Source organism: Podarcis tiliguerta (assembly GCF_965153285.1).
Source record: "Podarcis tiliguerta genome assembly, chromosome: 3".
NCBI lineage: Eukaryota > Metazoa > Chordata > Lepidosauria > Squamata > Lacertidae > Podarcis > Podarcis tiliguerta.
In genome coordinates, this window is record NC_139536.1 from 2,990,364 (window position 1) to 3,012,154 (window position 21,791).

At 47.2% G+C, this 21,791-nt stretch overlaps 1 protein-coding gene and 1 long non-coding RNA gene across 2 annotated transcripts in view; one reads left to right on the forward strand and one right to left on the reverse strand.

The window, feature by feature from the left end:
• EPHX2 (epoxide hydrolase 2) overlaps positions 1–21,791 on the forward strand; it is a 99,415-nt gene that overhangs the window by 61,622 nt on the left and 16,002 nt on the right. The window contains exons 11-13 of the mRNA XM_083432658.1: positions 7,163–7,248; positions 8,608–8,719; positions 20,426–20,500. Of these exons, the coding sequence (XP_083288784.1) occupies positions 7,163–7,248; positions 8,608–8,719; positions 20,426–20,500 (273 nt within the window). The remainder of the gene's footprint in view (positions 1–7,162; positions 7,249–8,607; positions 8,720–20,425; positions 20,501–21,791) is intronic.
• The window catches only part of LOC310674006, a 190,579-nt gene that overhangs the window by 13,511 nt on the left and 155,277 nt on the right, over positions 1–21,791 (reverse strand). The gene's annotated exons all lie outside the window — the stretch shown is intronic.

Sequence of the window (21,791 nt, forward strand, 5' to 3'; positions counted from 1 at the left end):
TATGGTTTTCCCAGTAGTGATGTATGGAAGTGATAGCTGGACCATAAAGAAGGCCGATCGCCGAAGAATTGACGCTTTTGAATTATGGTGCTGGAGGAGATTCTTGAGAGTCCCATGGACTGCAAGAAGATCCAACCTCTCCATTCTGAAGGAAACCAGCCCTGAGTGCTCACTGGAAGGACAGATCCTGAAGCTGAGGCTCCAATACTTGGGCCACCTCATGAGAAGAGAAGACTCCCTGGAAAAGACCCTGATGTTGGGAAAGATGGAGGGCACAAGGAGAAGGGGACGACAGAGGACGAGATGGTGGGACAGTGTTCTCGAAGCTGCCAGCATGAGTTTGACCAAACTGTGGGAGGCAGTGGAAGACAGGAGGGCCTGGCGTGCTCTGGTCCAGGGGGTCACGAAGAGTCAGACACGACTAAACGACTAAACAACAACAATGGGCTGCATGCAGGCAACATGTCAGATCACATATGGAAATGTCCCCTTAGGCATGTGGGGATAGCCCTTCAGAACAAAACCACCCAAAGTTTCCGTGCTTTGCATTTCTCTCTTTTTTTAATATACATTTTTATTAATTTTTTAAACCTATCATTTCCAACAGTCATTTAATACACGTTCTTATCTTATACAATATTTTAGACCTCCATCAACTACCTCTGAAGATTTTCCGTTCTTTATCACTTAATCTGCATTTCTTAATTTCTCTGTTACTGTTAATTGTCCTTAATTCATAATTCTCTTCATAGCCTTCCTTGCAATATTTCACCAAATCCTCCTTACAAAACTTCTTGCAGTCCTACTAGCGTAATCTGTTTATTACAATTGCTTTTAAAATAGTTCAAATATTTACTCCAGTCCTCTAAGAATCTCTGGTCCTGCAGGTTTCGAATCCTTCCTGTCAGTTTGTCTAATTCCTCATAGTCCATTAATTTCATTTGCCACTCTTCTTTCGTCGGTAAAGCTTCTTGTTTCCATTTTTGTGCCGATAATATTCTTGCTGCCGTTGTTGCATATAAAAACAATTTACAATCCTGTCTGTTAATATCCTCCCCTACAATGCCAAGTACTATATTTTTCGCTCTATAAGATGCATTTTTCCCCTCCAAAAATGAAGGGGAAATGTGTGTGCGTCCTATGGAGCGAATGCAGGCTTTCGCTGAAGCCTGGAGAGCGAGAGGGGTCGGTGCGCACCAACCCTTCTCGCTCTCCAGCCTTCAGGAAGCTATCCGCAAGCCTTCGGAGCGTGGCGGGAATGCCCGCCGGGCTCTCCAGGCTTGCGGATAGCAGCCTGCAGCCCAAAGCCCAGGAAGCGCAGCGCTGCACACCCTGGGCTTCTGGCAGCTATCCGCAAGCCTTCGGAGCCTGGCGGGAGTTCCCGCCGGGCTCCCAAAGCTTGCGGATAGCAGCAAGCTCCAGGAGTGAAGGCGAGGTTGCGTACAACCTCGCCGCCGCTCCCGGACCCGTTCTGGGGTCTGGGGTCTGGGGAAGCTCGGGTTTTCCTCGCCCCAGCCCCACAGCTAAAAACGAAGCCAAGACAGCGAGTGGGATCCATCCCGCTTGCTGTCTTGGCTACTGCCAAAGCCACGCGCAGCCTCTCCCAGCTGGAGAGGTTGTGCGTGGCTAAAGAGGAAGCTGTCTTGGCTTCTTTGCTTTTTGGGGCTGGGGGGGGGGAAACAATTTTTTCCCCTTAATTACCCCCCCCCCCCAAAAAAAAACTAGGTGCGCCCTATGGTCCGGTGCACCCTATGGAGCGAAAAATACGGTACTTTAAGGCATTGGTCCTGTGATTATTACTACGGTTGCCCTTGTTCCTGGCCTGTGGTTGCGCAAACCCTCCATCTTCCAGGCCAGACCTCTGTGCTGCTGCTGCTACTGCTTCCCCCGACAAGCCTTGATTTTTGTTCCTTTTTCTGCTGCTGCAGCAGAAGCTTCTGCCATCTCATTAACCGGCTGCCTGTGCGGCTCGTGCAGGAGGCTGAGCAAAAGAGCCTGCTCAATCAAACGGAATTTGCCACGCCAGGCTGGGACAGCGGCTGCTGATGAGGCAGAAGCAGAGAGCCTTGGCTCGCAGGGAGAGGCTGAGAACCCAAAGCAGGCTGCTAGAAGCTGCTGGAATGACAGAACAGGGGACCCTTTGCTCCTTCCGTTGTTCTTTCCTGGGGGATGCGCTGGATGCCTATCCTACAGCTGACGTGCATGTGTGAAGGGTTGTGTGTGTGTGTGCAGAGTTGTATCTCAAGCTTCCCAGGGCCCAAAGGGTGCAGGGTGTCAGGCACCAACTGTTTGTTAGCTCCTAGGCGTTTGTCTCTCTTCCGAACTATCAGTTGCTAATCCAGCGCAGGTTGGATTAATGTGGTTCCTTAACTTATAAGGAACACATGCTCACACGCCCACAGAGCGTAGGACTTGCCGATCAGAAGGTTGGCAGTTCGAATCCCCACAATGGGGTGAGCTCCTGTTGCTCTGTCCCAGCTCCTGCCAACCTAGCAGTTTGAAAGCACACCAGTGCAAGTAGATAGATAGGTACCACTGCAGCAGGAAGGTAAACAGTGTTTCCGTGCAATCTGGTTTCCGTCACTCTTCTAAAGCCATCTAGGATGATAGCTGGGACACAGGTGGCACTGTGGTCTAAACCACAGAGCCTATGGCTTGCTGATCAGAAGGTCGGCGGTTTGAATCCCCGCGACTGGGTGAGCTCCCGTTGCTCAGTCCCTGCTCCTGCCAACCTAGCAGTTCAAAAGCACATCAAAATGCAAGTAGATAATGTTGGGAGCAGTAATGAGGTAAACTGCTATGCCTCGGCTCTAAAGGGGAGGGATTTCCTGGGACGTCTGCCAGGAAATGACGTGAGCAGACTGGAATGTTCTTTGTGTGCTGTGAAAGCGAAAGTGTCAGTGTGTCAGCAGCCAGCTCGGTGAGAGGAGCTGGCAGAGATGCAGCTGAACTCTGATGGATTTTTGCCAATGTTATCGGAGCAATAAAAGACTTTAAGGAAAGAATCTGCCTTCGTTTAATTCAAGCCTTTATCACACGTATGCTGCGCTTATTCTGCTAAGGTGTTTTACTGCTGTAGGAGTGAAGCAAGAGTTCACGCAGCAGAGCGTGCTGGACTGAGGAGCCAATAAATCAATTTGGGAAGATTTACTGGCAGCACCGGGCTAATTATCCTAACAGATAAATAGGTACCGCTCCGGCAGGAAGGTAAATGGTGTTTCCATGCGCTGCTCTTATTTGCGGTTTAGTCCTGCTGGCCACATGACCCAGAAGCTGTCTGTGGACAAACAGTGGCTCCCTCGGCCTGAAGCGAGATGAGCGCCGCAACCCCATAGTCGCCTTTGACTGCACTTAACCGTCCAGGGGTCCTTTTTTTTTGCTTCAGTCAAAGGCATGCATTTATAAAGGCAAAGCCGACCGCGTGTCTGGTTTATCTCACTGTGTCATTCAAATGTCTGCTTGCTAAAACGTTGCTTGCTGCTTCAATGGGACGAGAACCAGGACTTGAATGATCAAGGGAGGCGCTGTAATTTGGTGGCAGCCCATATTTTTTTGTGCAGAAGGTTCAGCCTTAAGCATCTCCTGTTTTTTGAAAAGTAGATGATTGCCGGTGGGGAGGGAGTTCAAGAGAGCCAGTGTGGTGTAGTGGTTAAGTGTGGTGGACTCGTAATCTGGTGAACCGGGTTCACGTCTCCGCTCCTCCACATTGAGCTGCTGGGAGACCTTTTGCCACTCACACTTCTCTGAAGTCTCTCAGCCCCACTCACCTCACAGAGTGTTTGTTGTGGGGGAGGAAGGGAAAGGAGATTGTTAGCCACTTTGAGACTCCTTCGGGTAGTGATAAAGCGGGATATCAAATCCAAACTCTTCTTCTTCTTCTTCAAGCCTTTGGAGAATGGCTACCAGTCAGAGTAGACCAGCTTGCCTCGCCCTACCCCTCACCCCATGTCTTGGACTACAACTCCCATCATCCCTGACCATTGCCCTTGCTTGCCAGGGCTGATGGGATTTGCAGTCCCAAGCTTTTGGAGAACTTCAGGCTAGGGAAGGTGGAAATAGACAATGCTAGGGTAGGTGGCCAAATAGTTTGGCCCAGGATAAAGCAACCACCTTTGATTCTATGCCGGATTAGCTACCTTGGCAACTACCTAAGTACAGAGAAGGAACTGCCAGCATCAGAACAAAGAATCATCATCATCATCATCATCATCATTTTTTATTTATACCCCACCCTTCCCGGTTTAGAAAACTGGTCTCAGGGCGGCTAACAACAAATTTAAAACACTTAATTGATGCAACAAAAAACAGCTTAAAATACAGGATAAAACGTGAATAATAAGGAAGAGCCCTGGGCCAACATCTTCAAAAAGTTATTCACTGCAGTCCCAAGGTTTCTTTCCTTGTGAGTTGCTACCAGTTATGACTCCATTAATGTACATGTGAAGTTAAGATTTAATTTTTTGCCCCATTTGCAACACTTTGCACTTGCTTACACAGAACCACACTTGCCATTTTATTGCCCAGTTTAGAGGCAGCCTTTCGGAGCTCTCGCAATCCCTTTCTGCCGCCCCGAACGATTTTGTAGCACCAGCAAACCTGAACACCACCCTGACTCCGGGTCATTTAAGAAAAAGTTGAAAAGCACAGTCACCCCACTCCCGGGGGCTTGAAAAACGTAGATTGGCAAAGCAGGTTTTGGCAGGCTCAGATCTGGGGTGAGGGAGAAAGGGCTGTTTGCATGAAAGACGCACCCCTTTGCAGATGGTGGGGGATTCTTTGGGCAGCCGCCTGAGGCTGAGCCAACCTACTCCAAAGGAGCTTGCCTCTTGCCAGGGCTAATTTAGGACTTAAAGAGCAAGCAAGGTGAGTCTCTTTTCCAGGGCTTTCGGAATAAGCGGGGAAAAGGGTTAGTGGATGCAAGCTGTGTCTCGAATGAAGCCGTATCTTGAGCAAACAGATGGCTCTTAAAAGCCAGAATGGCCCTTTCAAGTTAAGGCTTGGATGCTTGGAATTTGGAGTTTAGCTTTTTTTTCCCCTCGCCCCACTCCTTTTCAAGATAATTTGGCAAGGCGTCCCCTCTGAGTTGGCATGGCTCTGGGCCAGCGTAAAAAGACAAACTGGTCTGGAGCCTCAACCCAGGGCAGAGTTTGTTTTTCGGGAAGCCATGCTTTACAGGACTGAGCACTCCTTAGGGATATCTCCCCTTCTCTCTTTCGTAGTGGGCTGGTCTAAGCAAAAGGGCTCATCACATGCTGGTAGACTCTTGGACTGTACCATGACAAACTTTGGGGCATGGGGTGGGGTCTACAGGACTGAATGCTGCCTTGTACTATAAATAAAAGACATTATCATGGCACATAGTTGTCCAAGAGAAACATTCCGGTCAAGGGTTGAGGGGGGGGTTTCGATCCAGTTTGCATGCGAAGGTGAGCTTAAGTAATTCACACTTAATTAATAACCCATGTGGACTGCCATGAGACCTGTGGCTATAGGGTGGCATACAGTGGTACCTCAGGTCACATACGCTTCAGGTTACATACGCTTCAGGTTACAGACTCCGCTAACCCAGAAATAGTACCTCGGGTTAAGAACTTTGCTTCAGGATGAGAACAGAAATCATGCTCTGGTGGCGCAGCGGCAGCGGGAGGCCCCATTAGCTAAAGTGGCACCTCAGGTTAAGAACAGTTTCAGGTTAAGAATGGACCTCTGGAACGAATTAAGTACTTAACCCGAGGTACCACTGTATACAAATTTAAACAACTACTGAAACAAAGCCATCTTGCAAAATTTGCGCTTCTCCGAATTTTGCGATTCAGTTCTCCAGCCAAAGTAATGTGTACAGAAAATACGTATAGTGTGCATTCACATGCATATTAGCGAAAGTAATGTGGAAAAATGCAATACAATGGGGGGAACGCATTGCAAAAAATCTGTACAACAGGCAAAACTGCATATCCAGATGTGCATATTAGCATGAACTTTCACGAGCACTTAAAAACAAAACACATTCACAAACTGATGTGGAAATGTGGAGACCTGCTCTTAAGACAGGGAAAATGAGAAACTGAAACTGATAAATCCACCCACCCCTGCACTACACTCTGAGCTTAAATTTCAGTGTTTAAGGGAGCTTTTCCATGCAGATTCAGGCCCGCACTTCCCCGCCTGAGGTGGTTCAGTCCAGAAACAGCTTTACCAGGTGACTACGAACTGTTTTTAATCTGTGCCCAAGACTTGTGAGCCTTTCCTTTCGCAAAAGATAATTGTGCTGCCACAGCACAGGCAATTCCAAGATTGTTGTTATTGTTTAGTCGTGTCCGACTCTTTGTGACACCATGGACCAGAGCACGCCAGGCACTCCTGTCTTCCACTGCCTCCTGCAGTTTGGTCAAACTCATGCTGGTAGCTTCGAGAACACTGTCCAGCCATCTCGTCCTCTGTCATCCCCTTCTCCTTGTGCCCCCCATCTTTCCCAACATCAAGGTCTTTTCCAGAGAGTCTTCTCTTCTCATGAGGTGGCCAAAGTCTTGGAGCCTCAGCTTCAGGATCTGTCCTTCCAGTGAGCACTCAGGGCTGATTTCCTTAAGAATGAATAGGTTTGATCATCTTGCAGTCCATGGGACTCTCAAGAGTCTCCTCCAGCACCAGAATTCAAAAGCATCCATTCTTTGGCTATCAGCCTTCTTTATGGTCCAGCTCTCACTTCCATACATCACTCCTGGGAAAACCATAGCTTTAGCTATACGGACTTTGTTGGCAAGGTGATGTCTCTGCTTTTTGAGATGCTGTCTAGGTTTGTCATTGCTTTTCTCCCAAGAAGCAGGCATCTTTTGATTTTGTGGCTGCTGTCCCCATCTGCAGCGATCATGGAGCCCAAGAAAATAAAATTCCGAGATTAAGTGCGTCCAAATGACATGCGATTGCATGCATGGAGCCGTGGCTGGAAGTAGCCCCAAAACATCACATAAAGGGGAGATCAGAATGGGCTTATGTATGTGGGGAGCCCCCAAACAAAATGAGAATATTCCATATATAAAGCACCTTCTGTTAAGTTGCATCTTGCTGCTTGAAGAGCAGCAGCGCAGGAAACATGCCTTGCGCTTTTGGGAAGGGGAGCTTCCGAACCCTGCGTCAGCTCACTGCTTTTTCCGTTCTCCTTCAGGGCATCGCCCAAGCCACCTTCATCGGCCACGACTGGGGCGGTGTCACGGTGTGGCACATGGCTCTTCTTTACCCAGAGCGAGTCAGGTGAGTTGAATTAGCGTTTGTGCAGCATTTTTAATTCTAAGGAAAATCAACATATTTAGCAGTTCCTCTCGACCTCCACCATGCACACATCTTAACAGAAAAAAACAAGTCAGCATTGGGGAGGTAAGGGCCGCAGCTCAGCAGGGGGGCCTCTGCCTTGCAAGCAGAAGGTCACGGGTTCAGTCCCCAATGGCACTTCCATGTAGGGCTGGGAGACTAGACTCCTGCCTAAAATCGTGGAGAGCTGCTGTTGGTCAGTGTGGACAGTACCAAGCTTGATGGACCAATGGGGTGAGGAAGCTTCCTGTGTCTGATGGCCTGGGACTCGGACTCGGAACCGGAGGAGTCTCGGTCCACACCGAATCCTCTGCCTCAGGCGGCATCTGAACCAAGTCTGGGGCCTGATCCTGAAGAGCCCCAGACTGCACAGGTTCCCCTGCAACAAGCACCAGCTGGGCCGAGTCAGGGGCCTGAGCCTGCCCTGGCTCCAGATGTGGGGATGACCTCCTTGCCTCCAGCTGGGCCATCACTTACAGCTGCTCCATTACCAGTTGGGTCAGGGGAGGCTGAGGCGGCCTCTGGGTCTACTAACCCACCGATGTCTCCCGAGCTGCAGAGACTCAGGTCTGAGAGAAGGAGAGACCTGAGTACTCGCAGGAGGAGTGCTCGCCTTCGGGCGAGACAGGGAGGTGAGTCACCGGGGGATCAGGACTGGCCATTACCCTGACAAAGATAAAAGGCTGTCGGACCCCGCCCCAGGTTGCGGGAGCAACATTGCTGCTTGATGGAACCTGCCTGTTACCATGTGCCTGACCTGCTTTGGCCCTGTTGGACTGACTCCTCGTGGAATCCTTGGATTCAGGACCGGACTTGGACCACATTGCTCAGGTTAACCCCCAAGCCCAGCACACTGTGTTCCTAACAAAATAGCATTAGTATCTTGAACTTACCTGGGCAGTGGTGTTAGCAAATGATTCCCAGGATGCTTTGTGCAAACCTCTGTCCTTTCCTCAGAATAAACATGTAAAGTAGGGCAACCTGGCCTTATTTATTTATTTATTTATTTATACCCCGCCCATCTGGCTGGGTTTCCCCCTGCCTCTCTGGGTGGCTCCCAACAGAATTAAAAGCACGATAAAACATCAAACATTAAAAACTTCCCGATACAGGGCTGCCTTCAGATGTCTTCTAAAAGTCAGAGAGTGGTTTATTTCCTTGACATCTGATGGGAGGGCATTCCACAGAGCGGGTAAACTAAATAAACTAAATTTATTTAAAGTGTTTAAGATGCTGGAAGACTGTTGCTTTTTGCAGCCACGGACTAACACTGCCCTCTGGCTTCTTTCTGTGATGTTTCAGGGCAGTGGCTGGGCTGAATACTCCCTACAAGCCTTCAGATCCCACAGTGGATGTAATGAAAAGGATTGAAGCCATACCTGTCTTTGATTATCAACTTTACTTCCAGGAGCCAGTGAGTATCATAGGGTCAAGATTGTAGAGTTGGAATAGGTCATCTAGTCCAACCCCATGCAAGGAAGTGTAAGAGTATGGAAGTTGGTGACGTGTACCGTGTTGGTGTCCAGCTGAGGCTGTGCCAGAATCTAGACTTGGGGTAGGTATTCTGTTTTTAATCCAAATCATCTACTGTTCATCTTTGGAACTGGACCCTGAACTGGACCATATGGAGGATCCCAGTCTGTAGTGGACCACACAAGGGCTTTGCTGCGCCGACAAATCACAGGAGCTAAAGTTGCACTCCTATCCATGCCTACCTGAAGAGGGCTCTGAGACCTGAGCACGCAGAGGCTCCATTCACACATCATGCTACACACTAAACCATGGTTTGGTTTCATTTTCTGCTGTTCGCTAAACCATGGTTTGGTCTTCATTTTCTGCTGTTCGCCAAATCATGGTTTGGTCTTCATTTTCTGCTGTTTGTTAAACCATGGTTTGGTCTTCATTTTCTGTTGTTCGCTAAACCATGGTTTGCTGTTCATTTTCTGCTGATCACTAAACCATGGTTTAGTGTGACACTGCAATTGTGTTGGCTCTCAAGGAGGAGGAGGAGTTTGCAGCCGTTTTGCTCCTCTCCAGGCCTGTAAGGTCAGTTCAGGGCAGCCACTAACCCAGGTTTGACTTAGTGTGCCATCCGAACCTGTGATCACAGTTGAGGTTTTCGGATAGCTCAGTTGGTTGGAACGTGGTGCTGATAATGCCAAGGGCCCAGGTTTGATTCCCTTATGGGCCAACTGCATATTCCGGCTCTACAATTCTGTGGTTCCATTACATCCTAAGCCCAACCTGTGCTGACCTAAAAAGTCTACAGAAAACCAAAGTGGGTAGACTCCACTCTGACACCCCTTTTAGGCTGCAAGACTTCCAGCTCAGAGCTGAGAGCCAGAGTGTTGATTCCTCTTTTCCACCCTGGAAGATATGGAGCACAGACAGTTTGGGCTTCAGCTACTGTCAGTTTCCTGCATTTAGTGTGCTCAGGGCGATGCAATGGTTCAAAGGAAGCAAAACTCTTGTGCAAGCCCAAAATGTAGCTCTTGGTTCCGTGTTGGCCATTTGTTTTGTCACCTTTGATCTTGGGAGTTTTATCACGCTTTTCTTGTGCCCTGCCATGAGTTGATTGCTTATGAATAGTCTTAGGGATGAGTTTTTTGTCTGCAGATTGTTTCAGGCCTGCAAGAATACGTTACGATATGATAATCTTTATTGTCATTGTCCCATACAGAACAATGAAATCTACATCAGACATTCAAAAACCAACAAGCCTGCTATCCCAACCTGGTTAGCCCCCTAAAAACTCTGATACCCCATAATTAAATACAATATACTCCCATAGAGACAACTTTATACTGAGTTTAAAACCAAAATTGCATTTGGGTAGAAACCGTTTCTCAGACGGCTAGTCCTAGTCTTTATAACCCTGTACCTTCTTCCAGAAGGCAGAAGCTGAAAGAGATCATTTCCGGGGTGCGCACTATCCTGCGCTATCTCTGCAGCTTTCTTATGGCACCTGGAAGCGTAGATTTGATCCAAGGTGGGAAGATGCACCCAATTATTCTCTCTGCAGTCTTTACAACCCTGGACAGCATTGCTTTTTCCCTGACCGCGCAGCTCCCAAACCACACACATGGACCGTACCGTTGATACACTCTCAACAGTACAATAGTAAAATGCCATCAACAGGTCCTTTGAGAGATTGTTTTTCCGGAGGATTCTCAGAAAATATAACCTTTGCTGAATGCCCTCCGTTCAGTCTTTTCCGTGTGATATGATTTTTCACCCCCAGAGGCATGCTGGGACACGGAAACAAAGGGAGGGACTTCAGATAGCAGCTCCTGTCTAATATTCAAGGGGAGGGAGCTCCAAAGTTTTAATGCCACTAACACTAAAAGCCCAAATCCTGCATTGAACTTGATTTGAATTAATTTTATAATGAAATGATTTTAGAATCTTGTACTATTTCATTGTTGTTAGCGGCCCTGAGCCCGGCTTTGGCTGGGGAGGGCAGGATATAAATAAAAATTATTATTATTATTATTATTATTATTATTATTATTATTATTACTTGGAATGGACCTCCTGATAGGATGGTTTCTGCAGCAGGCCCCCCACTGGGTATCTAAGGGAGTGAGATGATCTCTCAGAAACCAAGATAGTCTTCCTGACAGTAAGAGCTGTTCGACAGTGGAATTTGCTGCCAAGGAGTGTGGTGGAGTCTCCTTCTTTGGAGGTCTTTAAGCAGAGGCTTGACAACCATAAGTCAGGAGTGCTCTGATGGTGTTTCCTGCTTGGCAGGGGGTTGGACTCGATGGCCCTTGTGGTCTCTTCCAACTCTATGATTCTATGATTCTTCCTAGCACGACCCAGAACTCCAAATCCATTTTTAAGGCTGAGAAGAGGAATAAAGGGAAAATTCATAGTCCTCGTATTAGCAAGACTGGAAGTGAATTTGAGAGAGAGAAGGCGCTCTGTAGAGCAGCCTTTGCAAAGCTGGTCCCCCCAAAATGATTTGGACTACAATTCCCATCAGCCCCTGCCAGCATGTGCTCTCCCTACTGAACTGCATCCCTCCCACCCTCAATCGGCCCTCTGACCACTAGGCATCCTGTTTTGCAACCTTCGGGTTTTCCAGAGGCTTTTCTTCTTTACGTGAGGTTTTGGTTTTGTGTTGGCTCTGGAGCGAGAGATTTGTTTTGGCCTCAGAACCCGCTGCGATAAACTATTCCCTTGCCAGAAAAGAACTATTTCTCACATCTGTGGCAAGCTGCAGTTTTGCCTTCGCCAGCATGAAGCAGCCGGCCCTGATTCTGGTTGGAAGGGCTGAGCCCGTCCTGGCACCTTCTGGGGTAAAGCTTCACTGAGTGGGAAGAAGAGGTCCTAAGCTTTTCTTCACATTGGACTGAGTTCAGCCTCTGCCTCTTCTCTCTTCTCCTCTGTGTGTGTGTTTGGAGGCAGGGTGAGGGAGGCAACCCAGCTGGAAGTGATTTCTGGGTGCCCGAAGTGCATTTCCTTGTCGTCACCCTGCTTCGCTCGCAGTTTTGATTAAAGAGATGAATTATTGAAATCGCCCAATTGCCGCTCAAGGTTATTGCTTTCCAGGGTTGTTTTAGCTGGCGTTTATTATGCAAATACTCTTCTTCTCCCCCAAATTGTCCTCTTCCCTAACGCTTTGCACTGATTTTGTATGTGTGTGTGTGTTCACGCATGCGCGCTCAGTTTTGCACCCTTAGGAAAGTTTGCATCTGTGGAAAGCGGCCGTTTCTTTTTTTCCCTTTTTTAAATAAAAAAATTATTCATTTTTCTTTTTCATTCATTACATACGTCTCAGATTCATAACATTTACTATGTATTCCTTCCTCCCTCCCCTCCTAGGCTTCCCCCAACTTCCGCTTCTGGTTTGTTTCTCCTTTCACCCACTTTGCTACCTCCTAACAGAAAAAGTAAGCTCCGTATAGTTAAAGCTCTGGTTTTCCCAGTAGTGATGTATGGAAGTGAGAGCTGGACCATAAAGAAGGCTGATCGCCAAAGAATTGATGCTTTTGAATTCTGGTGCTGGAGGAGACTCTTGAGAGTCCCATGGACTGCAAGAAGATCAAACCTCTCCATTCTGAAGGAAATCAGCCCTGAGTGCTCACTGGAAGGACAGATCCTGAAGCAGGGGCTCCAATACTTTGGCCATCTTATGAGAAGAGAAGACTCCCTGGAAAAGACCCTGATGTTGGGAAAGATGGAGGGCACAAGGAGAAGGGGACGACGGAGGACGAGATGGTGGGACAGTGTTCTCGAAGCTACCAGCATGAATTTGACCAAACTGCGGGAGGCAGTGGAAGACAGGAGTGCCTGGTGTGCTCTGGTCCAGGGGGTCACAAAGAGTCGGACACGACTAAGCAACAACAACAATAATCTTGGAATTGTCTGTGCTGTGGCAGCACAATTATCTTTTGCGAAAGGAAAGGCTCATGATTATTGGGCACAGATTCAAAACAGTTCATCGTCACCTGGTAAAGCTGTTTCTGGACTGCATCAGACTCCCTGGAAAAGACCCTGATGTTGGGAAAGATGGAGGGCACAAGGAGAAGGGGACGACGGAGGACGAGATGGTGGGACAGTGTTCTCGAAGCTACCAGCATGAGTTTGACCAAACTGCGGGAGGCAGTGGAAGACAGGAGTGCCTGGCGTGCTCTGGTCCAGGGGGTCACGGAGAGATGGACACGACTAAACAACAACAACAACAAAGCCAAAATAGAGAAGCAATTCCTTCTCCTATAGCAGCAGCTTTGGTCTCAGTGCAGAGCAAGCAGGTTTCTGTGTCTCAGCTTCCAGTCTGCTTCCAGATCAGCTCACACCCCAAAACTCAGGCTCTTGTTCTCCCACCTCAAAGCTAAGTAAGTGGGGTGTTGGAAAGCCCCCCCCAATTTGCCTGGAGGGCCCCATCTCTTAGTGATAGCTCTTTCCACCTAGTTCATTCTTTCGGGATGCTGACGAGGAGACTCAAGCAGCCAGATAAGGTTGTTCTCTTACAAAGAAGCTTGTCTGGGAAACAACCTCCTCTCTTAGATGCCACCACACCCAGTGTGTAGGACCCCAAGAATGCGAAGGGACTCATGGCATCATCCAGACTGACCCCCCCCCCCTCAAATCCACAGCATCAACAATAATAAATATTGCCGCTTGCTCTGGATAGGCGTACTGGAGAAAAATCCTGCCTGGTTCACCATCTTCATTCCCATAGTGTCCAGCTAGATATGTACATATATCATCGACCTGTTGCTCAATATCCAAGAAACCAAAGTGCTGCACCAACAAGCACCAAACAGCTCTTCCGCAGTGCCACAAATCCAACTTAATGGTGTAACGTTGGAAAATGTCAATTGTTTTTCCTACCTAGGCAGTTATCTTTCCACAAGGGCCAACATTGATGCTGAAATCCAGCATCGCCTGAGCTCTGTGAGTGCATCTTTCTCCCAATTGAGCATTTGAGAACCAGGACATTCGCAGGGAAACCAAAATGCTTGTTTACAAAGCTACTGTACTACCAACTTTGCTGTATGCTTGCGAAACATGGACCACTTATAAACGCTATCTCCAACTCCTTGAAAGATTCCATCAGTGGTGTCCTCAAATTTTTTTACACATCGCTTGGGAAGGCAGGCGAACTAATGTCAGTGTACTAGAAGAAGCAAAGATCACCAGTGTCAAAGCAATGATTCTCCAACATCAATTTCGTTGGACTGGTCATGTTGTTTGGATGCCTGATTCTTCCAAAGCAACAACTCTATTCCTACCTTAAGAATGGAAAGCGAAATACTGGTGGACAGCAAAAGAGGTTTAAAGACTCTTTCAAGGCAAATCTTTAAAAATGTAGTAGAAACATCAACAACTGGGAAACACTGGCCTGTGAGCGCTCCAATTGGAAAATACCTTCTACCAAACCGTCATTGACTTTGAAGAAGCACAAACTCACAACGAAAAGGAGAAAGGTGCTAAGAGGAAGGCATGTTTGACAAACCCTCACCATGATCAACTTCCACCCAGAAACCTATGTACCCACTGTGGAAGGATGTGTGGATCCAGAATTGGCCTCCACAGTCACTTACGGACTCACTGTTAAGACCATATTCAGGAAGAAAGTCTTACTGTGCTATGAGTGATTGCCAAAGTAGAAAGAATACATAATTTTACCTGTATGCCACCTTTCTATAGTTAAAACCATGCTCAAGGCAGGTTTTAACCCACACATTTACAAACCTAGCAAAATTAGTCATAAACAATATAACACAAGAACAGACTGGATGGACCCCCTTCGCCCTAATAAAAGCAGGGCTCCTTTTCCACAGTTTTGCACCCCATCATGCCTGCAGTGGGGCAAGTAATCTTGGCTCATCTGGCCAGCATTGAGGGAAGAAAAATCTCCTGGGCTGGCAAGCGTGCGTCTCAAGAAGCAGAGCTGGTAGATCTGGCCACAGCCATGAAGAATTCTTTCCTGCTCCCCGGTGCCCATCCAAGCTCTATATGGCCAGCAATCCCACCTCATCAGCAGTTTGGCTTGTGGGGTTGGGAAGAATTAGTGCTGAGGCTGGGCTCTGAATCACAGCTGGGCTAGTCTACAGCAGTAATCCAATTTAGCTTTGCAAGGAAAGAACCCATCATTCACCGAGAACAGAGAGCGGATGACAATCCAGCCGCATTCAGGCAATTGGAAATTGGAGCCGACTGGCGCTGTCAACCCAGAGTGATGAGGGGCTATAAAATCTGCTCCTGGCACCATCTGACTTTTATTGATTTCCTGGTTATCTCAAATGTCAGGAGGGTGCTTTGTGTGTGTCCCCCCCCCCCCTTTCTTCTTTCAGTGTTGTCATTAACCAGTTCTTTAAAAGCAAACTGCATTAAACCGACTTTAATCCTTTCTTTAACATGTTCGGTAGATAAAGGGAACACTCTGAATGCAAAATACCTGGATCTGCAGCAAGCTGTCTTGCACACAGTGCTGCTGTGGTTCAGTCTGAGGTCTCTGGGCCAGAAGCGCAGTCTTGTTTCAAACAGCACACGCAAAGAAGCACAGGGGCAGAATTTGCAGGCCTTTGCAGGGCTGCCGAATCTCTGGAGACTTGGGGTCTGAGCGCCCAGGGGTGGCAACTGAGCCTAAGACTGTAAGAAGAGCCTGCTGCATCATGCCAGTGGTCCATCTATTCCTGGATCCTGTTCTCAAAGTATCCACTCAGATAACTCCATGGGAAACTTGCAAGCAATGATTTGAGCACAAGAACCTTCTCCCCTCCGGCGGTTTCCAGCAACTGAGATTCAGAGGCATCTCTGCCTCGGGCAGTGGAAGCAGAGCAGAGCCATCCTGGCTAGGAGCTGGGCTTTTTTCCCAGCAGGAACTCAGTTCTGGCACCTTTCAGGCCGGCGCCATTGCCATTTTAAGAGAACAAGGGTTCATGGTGTGTTCCAGCACCTCTTTTTATAGAAAAATAGCACTGGCTAGGAGCTTCTCCTCCACAGTCTTCTCTTATCCTCTTGTAGAGCCATTTATTTATTTATCTTGATGACCATATTTTTCGCTCCATAAGACGCACCTAGTTTTTAGAGGAGGAAAACAAGAAAAAAAATATTCTGAACGAAACAGTGGATGTATGATTTTTGTGGTTCATGCTGTGGCCACAGACATGTGATTTGACGGTGAGTTTGGGGTAGCCCAATGCAAAAATCCTGAGGATCCATGTGGACCCGTGCTTTGTAACCACGTTTTTGAGCCCCACGCAACAGTGGGTGGGTGATTTTTTTTGGTGGCGGCATTTTGGACATGCTATGTGATCTGATGGTGAATTTGGGGTGATCCAATGCAAAAATCCTGAGGATCCATGTGCTTTTACCTCCCCCCTCCCAGGCAGCCTCCTTTATCGCTAGAGTCCCTTATCTTCCTCCCAATCGCTTACCGATCAGCTGCTTCCTTTCAACACCCCCTTCCCTCTTGTTTGCCTTAGTGTCTTTTCCTTAGCTGGAGCAGTTTTTTGTTCCTCCTTTTCTTCTAATTTCTCTCCTCATTGCTTGTTTTAGTATTACTGTCTCCTCTCCTTGCAAGTTCGCTGTCTTTACCTCCCCGTTCCCAGGCAGCCTCCTTTATCGCTAGAGTCCCTTATCTCCTTCCGATCACTTGCCGATCAGCTGCTCAGCAGCTTTGTTTCAACACCCCCTTCCATCTTTCTAAAAAAAAGAAGAAGCACGATCTGCTTTTCACCCCTGGGTAATTCGGCTCCAGGGACCACACATTCGCTCCATAAGACGCACAGACATTCCCCCTTACTTTTTAAGTGCATCTTATGGAGTGAAAAATATGGTATATTCATATAACCAATAGACCACAGGGCGGTTTCCAACGCCCATCTAAGCTTGGTGCTCCTGTGTCAGCAAGTTCCATAGCTGAACTGTGTGCTGTGTGAAGAAGGACTTTCTTTTATCTTTCATCTGTTCTGAAACTTCCAACAAGCTCCTTCGGATGGTCCCAGAGTTCTGGTTCCGCTTTTTCATTTTACCAAACGCTTGGAAATTTTCAGAATTGCATAGCTTAAAAAAAAAAAGTTTTTGAAGGCCCTTTTGTGGAGGGGTGGGGAGAGAGAGAAGGCACCTCTTCACAAACCTCCCCACACCCCACGGAAATCTTGCATTTCCCCAAACTGACATGCCAAATGAGGCCAGACTTGTGGCACTCTCTTGCCCTGAAAACAGAAGCATCGCCCATGTGAGAGACAGACTGAAAAGTGGAGCTCTGTTGACTTCTGGGCTGCCTTGTGGAGACATTTGCCTCTCTGGAAATGCATGTTTCCCCTCTTTTGTTTCCTTTGCTCCATGTTTGCTTAAACAGAATGGAATCAACAGAGCACTTTAAATTACAGGAAGACAAACTGCCCCCTTTTTCTCAGGCGGCAGCTGTACAAAGCTCAAGCGAGGCTGTTGCTGTTCAAACAGGGGACTCTGCCAGCCCCTCTTACGGGCAAGAGGCGAGGAGGCAAAGAGAGTGGATGGTGCTGATAGGAAACGCAGGTTCTAAACGCAGGCACTTAGTTGGGCTTTCAGAGAATCATAGGATCGTAGAGTTGGAAGGGGGACCCCAGAGGTCATCCAGTCCAACCCCCTGTAATGCAGGCATCTCAGCTAAAGCATCCGTGGCCACCCAACCTCTGCTTGAGAACCTCCAGTGAAGGAGATACCTCAGCTACTTTATGAGGTAGAGCAGCGGAAGCAGCTACCATCTGAATAGGCATGATTGACTGCCAAAAGCCAGAAATTGATATATGCCACATATTCCTGTGTATAAGACAATTTTGGGGTCCAAGGGGCAGAGTGCAATTCGCTCCCCTGGATATTTGAGAGTGGAGCAGGAAAAAAAGCAATTTGACTTCTGCAGCATACAAATTCCGTCTTAAAGGTTTCTTTATGATTATAAAGCTATGGTTTTCCCAGTAGTGATGTTGGGAAGTGAGAGCTGGACCATAAAGAAGGCTGATCGCCGAAGAATTGATGCTTTTTGAATTCTGGTGCTGGAGGAGACTCTTGAGAGTCCCATGGACTACAAGAAGATCAAACCTCTCCATTCTGAAGGAAACCAGCCCTGAGTGCTCACGGGAAGGACAGATCCTGAAGCTGAGGCTCCAATACTTTGGCCACCTCATAAGAGAAGACTCCCTGGAAAAGACCCTGATGTTGGGAAAGATGGAGGGCACAAGGAGAAGGGGGTGACGGAGGATGAGATGGTGGGACAGTGTTCTCGAAGCTACCAGCATGAGTTTGACCAAACTGCGGGAGGCAGTGGAAGATAGGAGGGCCTGGCGTGCTCTGGTCCATGGGGTCACAAAGAGTCGGACACGACTAAACAACAACAACAACGATTCTTGCATTGCAGCGCCAACAGTTCCCGGCCGTTGAGGACATGCTCTCGTTCCAGCTCAGCTGACCGGCTCTGCGCCAATGCTGACGCCGTTCCAGTTCTTACACTGCGTATTATAATAATGCTGACTAGCCCCAAAAATAAAAAAATTACCTACCGTAATTATGATACTAAACATATCAGTAAAGTTGTTCTGCTTGATATTTAAAATATTTATTTATTAATTTTGGGCTCAAAAAAACAGGGGTCATCTTATACATGGGGGTGTCTTATACATGGGAAAATACGGTAAATATTGTTGTGGGTTTGGGGGACAAGTTTCTTTGCAAGACAACGGCCTTCTCTGTCCACTGGAGTGACCTCAGCAGCATCCCGAAAGAATGAGCCAGGTTGCGAGAGCTTCAACTAAGTGATGGGGCCCTCTTAGCTAACGGGGGGGGGGAGCTTTCTTCCACCCCCTCCCCTAGCTTCTAGGTAGGAGGCCATGAGCCAGAGTTTTTGGGTGCGGACCGAACTGGAAGCTGGAGACACAGAGACCTGCTTGCTCTGTGTTGGACCCAAAGCTGAGACTAATGGAGATCTGTTTGGGTGATAATTCTGGGAGCCGCTCTGTCTTAGCCCAGAGTTGTCTTATTTGTGCAAATGGATCAAATCTATGCTTCCAGGTGCCATAAGAAAGCTGCAGAGATAATGCGGGACAGTGTGCACCCCGGAAATGACATCTTTCAGCTTCAGGAAGAAGGTCCAGGGTTATAAAGACTAGGACTAGCCGCCTGAGAAACAGTTTCTATTCAAATGCGATTTTGGTTTTAAATGCAGTGTTAGGTAGTTTCTGGGACGCGGGTGGTGCTGTGGGTTAAACCACAGAGTCTAGGACTTGCCGATCAGAAGGTCGGCGGTTCGAATCCCCATGACGGGATGAGCTCTCGTTGCGCGGTCCCTGCTACTGCCAACCTAGCAGTTTAAAAGCATGTCAAAGTGCAAGTTGACGCCGGAGTCGCTCCAGCACATTATGATTTCTTGCCCCTTGTTCAATGTGTTACGAGCAAATCTGCTGGGATCAATCATACAGAAACTAGCGGGTACCCCTTCAACATTCCACCTTGCCCAAATCTTGCAGGATAAGGATACCCATACGACCCTGAAAGTGGCTAGGTTCCTGGTCGCGGTCCTTACCCAAAAGCAACGCCAAGGAGCACTACAAGCTAATTAAGGCGTAGCATGCCATTCTATCTTATAGTATTTTATTGTTATAGTGGTGTTTTAGCGGCTGTTTTTTTTTTTTCCCCTTCCCTATTTTTTTTTTCTTCTTCTTTTTTCCCCACGTGCACAAGTTGTTATTTATGTTTTTTCTTGTATGGGCCCACGGCCGTAATAAATAAATTGTATTGCTAACGGCAGTGCAAGTAGATAAATAGGTACCACTCTGACAGGAAGGTAAATGGCATTTTCGTGTGCTGCTCTGGTTCGCCCGAAGTGGCTTAGTCCCGCTGGCCACATGACCCGGAAGCTGTACGCCAGCTCCCTCGGCCAGTAAAGCGAGATGAGCGCTGCAACCCCAGAGTCGGCCACGACTGGACCTAATGGTCAGGGGTCCCTTTACCTTTAAAGTAGTTTCTATGGGAGTATATTGTATTTAATTATGGGGTATCAGAGTTTTTAGGGGGCTAACCAGGCTGGGATAGCTGGGATAGCAGGCTTGTTGGTTTTTGAAGGTCTTACGTAGATTTTTCCAATTTCGTTGTCCTGTATGGGACAATGACAATAAAGATTATCGTATTGTATCATAGAATCATAGAATCATAGAGTTGGAAGAGACCACAAGGGCCATCGAGTCCAACCCCCTGCCAAGCAGGAAACACCATCAGAGCACTCCTGACATATGGTTGTCAAGCCTCTGCTTAAAGACCTCCAAAGAAGGAGACTCCACCACACTCCTTGGCAGCAAATTCCACTGTCGAACAGCTCTTACTGTCAGGAAGTTCTTCCTAATGTTTAGGTGGAATCTTCTTTCTTGTAGTTTGTATCGTATCGTGTCGTAAAACCACATATCCTAAAGACACCGCAGTCTCCACTGACTTCAAGCAAACCGGACCTGGCTAAACTCCCAGAACCCCTGAACTCTTCCCTAGATAGGAGGGGCATGTGACAATATTCTTAATAAATAAGATCGTGAAAATCTAGTGCCTGCTTGTAGCCAAGAGAATATTCTTCCTTCTACAGTGCCTCCTGTCATGTCTTGCATCCACACTTCAATGTTTCGCCTTTTTTCCTCTGCAGGGAGTTGCAGAGGCTGAACTGGAGAAGGACATTAGCAGGACCCTGAAGTTCATGATCCGGTCGATCCGGAAGGAGGTTGGTCTCTCTTTCGTGTGGGGTGTTGGGGCAGGAGAGGATGTCCTGGGATGTCGGAGGCACTGCTATTCACTTCTGGGCTCAGGTTGCCCTCCTGCTGAATTTGATGCTGTTTGTTACTTTGTGTGCACGCAGGACAGCAAGGGAAGGCTGAATGTGTTGCAGAAGCCCTTGTGGACGTGGAGGGTTTAGTTTATTTTCATAATTTATATTACATTTTCTGTTTTACAATTTTAAGTACTCATTTAAACATCCTTGCAGTATCAGTGACTTCCCTTCTTCTCGTTCTGTGGTTCATTTTGCATGCCATAAATCCCTGCATATTTAACATAAACGAAAGCATTCAGTATTCCATTATTACATCCATCAAAACTTACTTACACGGTTGAATTTATCTTAATGCCGCCAGTGTTTTCAGCTGCACACAATTATTTCCAATATAGTCAGCAAACTTTTTCTAATTTTCTTTAAATGTATGTTCTTCTTATTCTCTTATTCTATATGTTAAGTCTGCAAGCTGTGCATATTCCATCAGCTTAAGTTGCCATTCTTCTTTAGTTGGGACCTTGCCCGTTTTCCATTTTTGGGCCAACAAAACACAGGCCACAGTAGTGGCATACATAAATAACCTTTTTTGACACCTGGGAATTTCTGTGTGAATTATCCCAAACAGAAAGGACTCTTGGATTGTTGTTGGGGTGTGTGTTTTTTTTGGAAAAGTACTTTAAAACATTTTTTTCGCAATTCATTATGGATCGTTTCCCAATACTCTTTTACCCTTTTACAAGTCCACCACATATGAAAAAATATTCCCTCAACCTCCTTGCATCTCCACTTTAATGGGCAAGTTTAGTTCAATGGTGGGCAGTGCCTTACGACCTCCAGAGGTGATACAGAATGGAGGGGGCTCCGTCAGACTTTGCCCCTCCACGTGACTGCAGAAACTGAATTGCATCGTGCAGATTTGGCCGAACCTGTATCATTCCCCCCCCCCCCATTTTCTTTAAAAAAATTATTGAATTTTATTAATACAAAAAGAGAAAAAGAAAAAGTACGTTCTACCCAAACAAAACCACACAAAAAGACACTATTATTTACGCAAACATAAATCCTTCCCCCCCCAATTCCCCTCACACCACCTTGACTTCTCTCCACCACACCGCAACTTCCTTATTTTTAAATTCTGTATGAACCTTGCACTCTTTAGATTTTGAATTTTTGTCTCTTTATAGCATTCCGAGATAATGTACTTTCCGCTTTACTCCTTTAATCTATACATATCACTGTATCG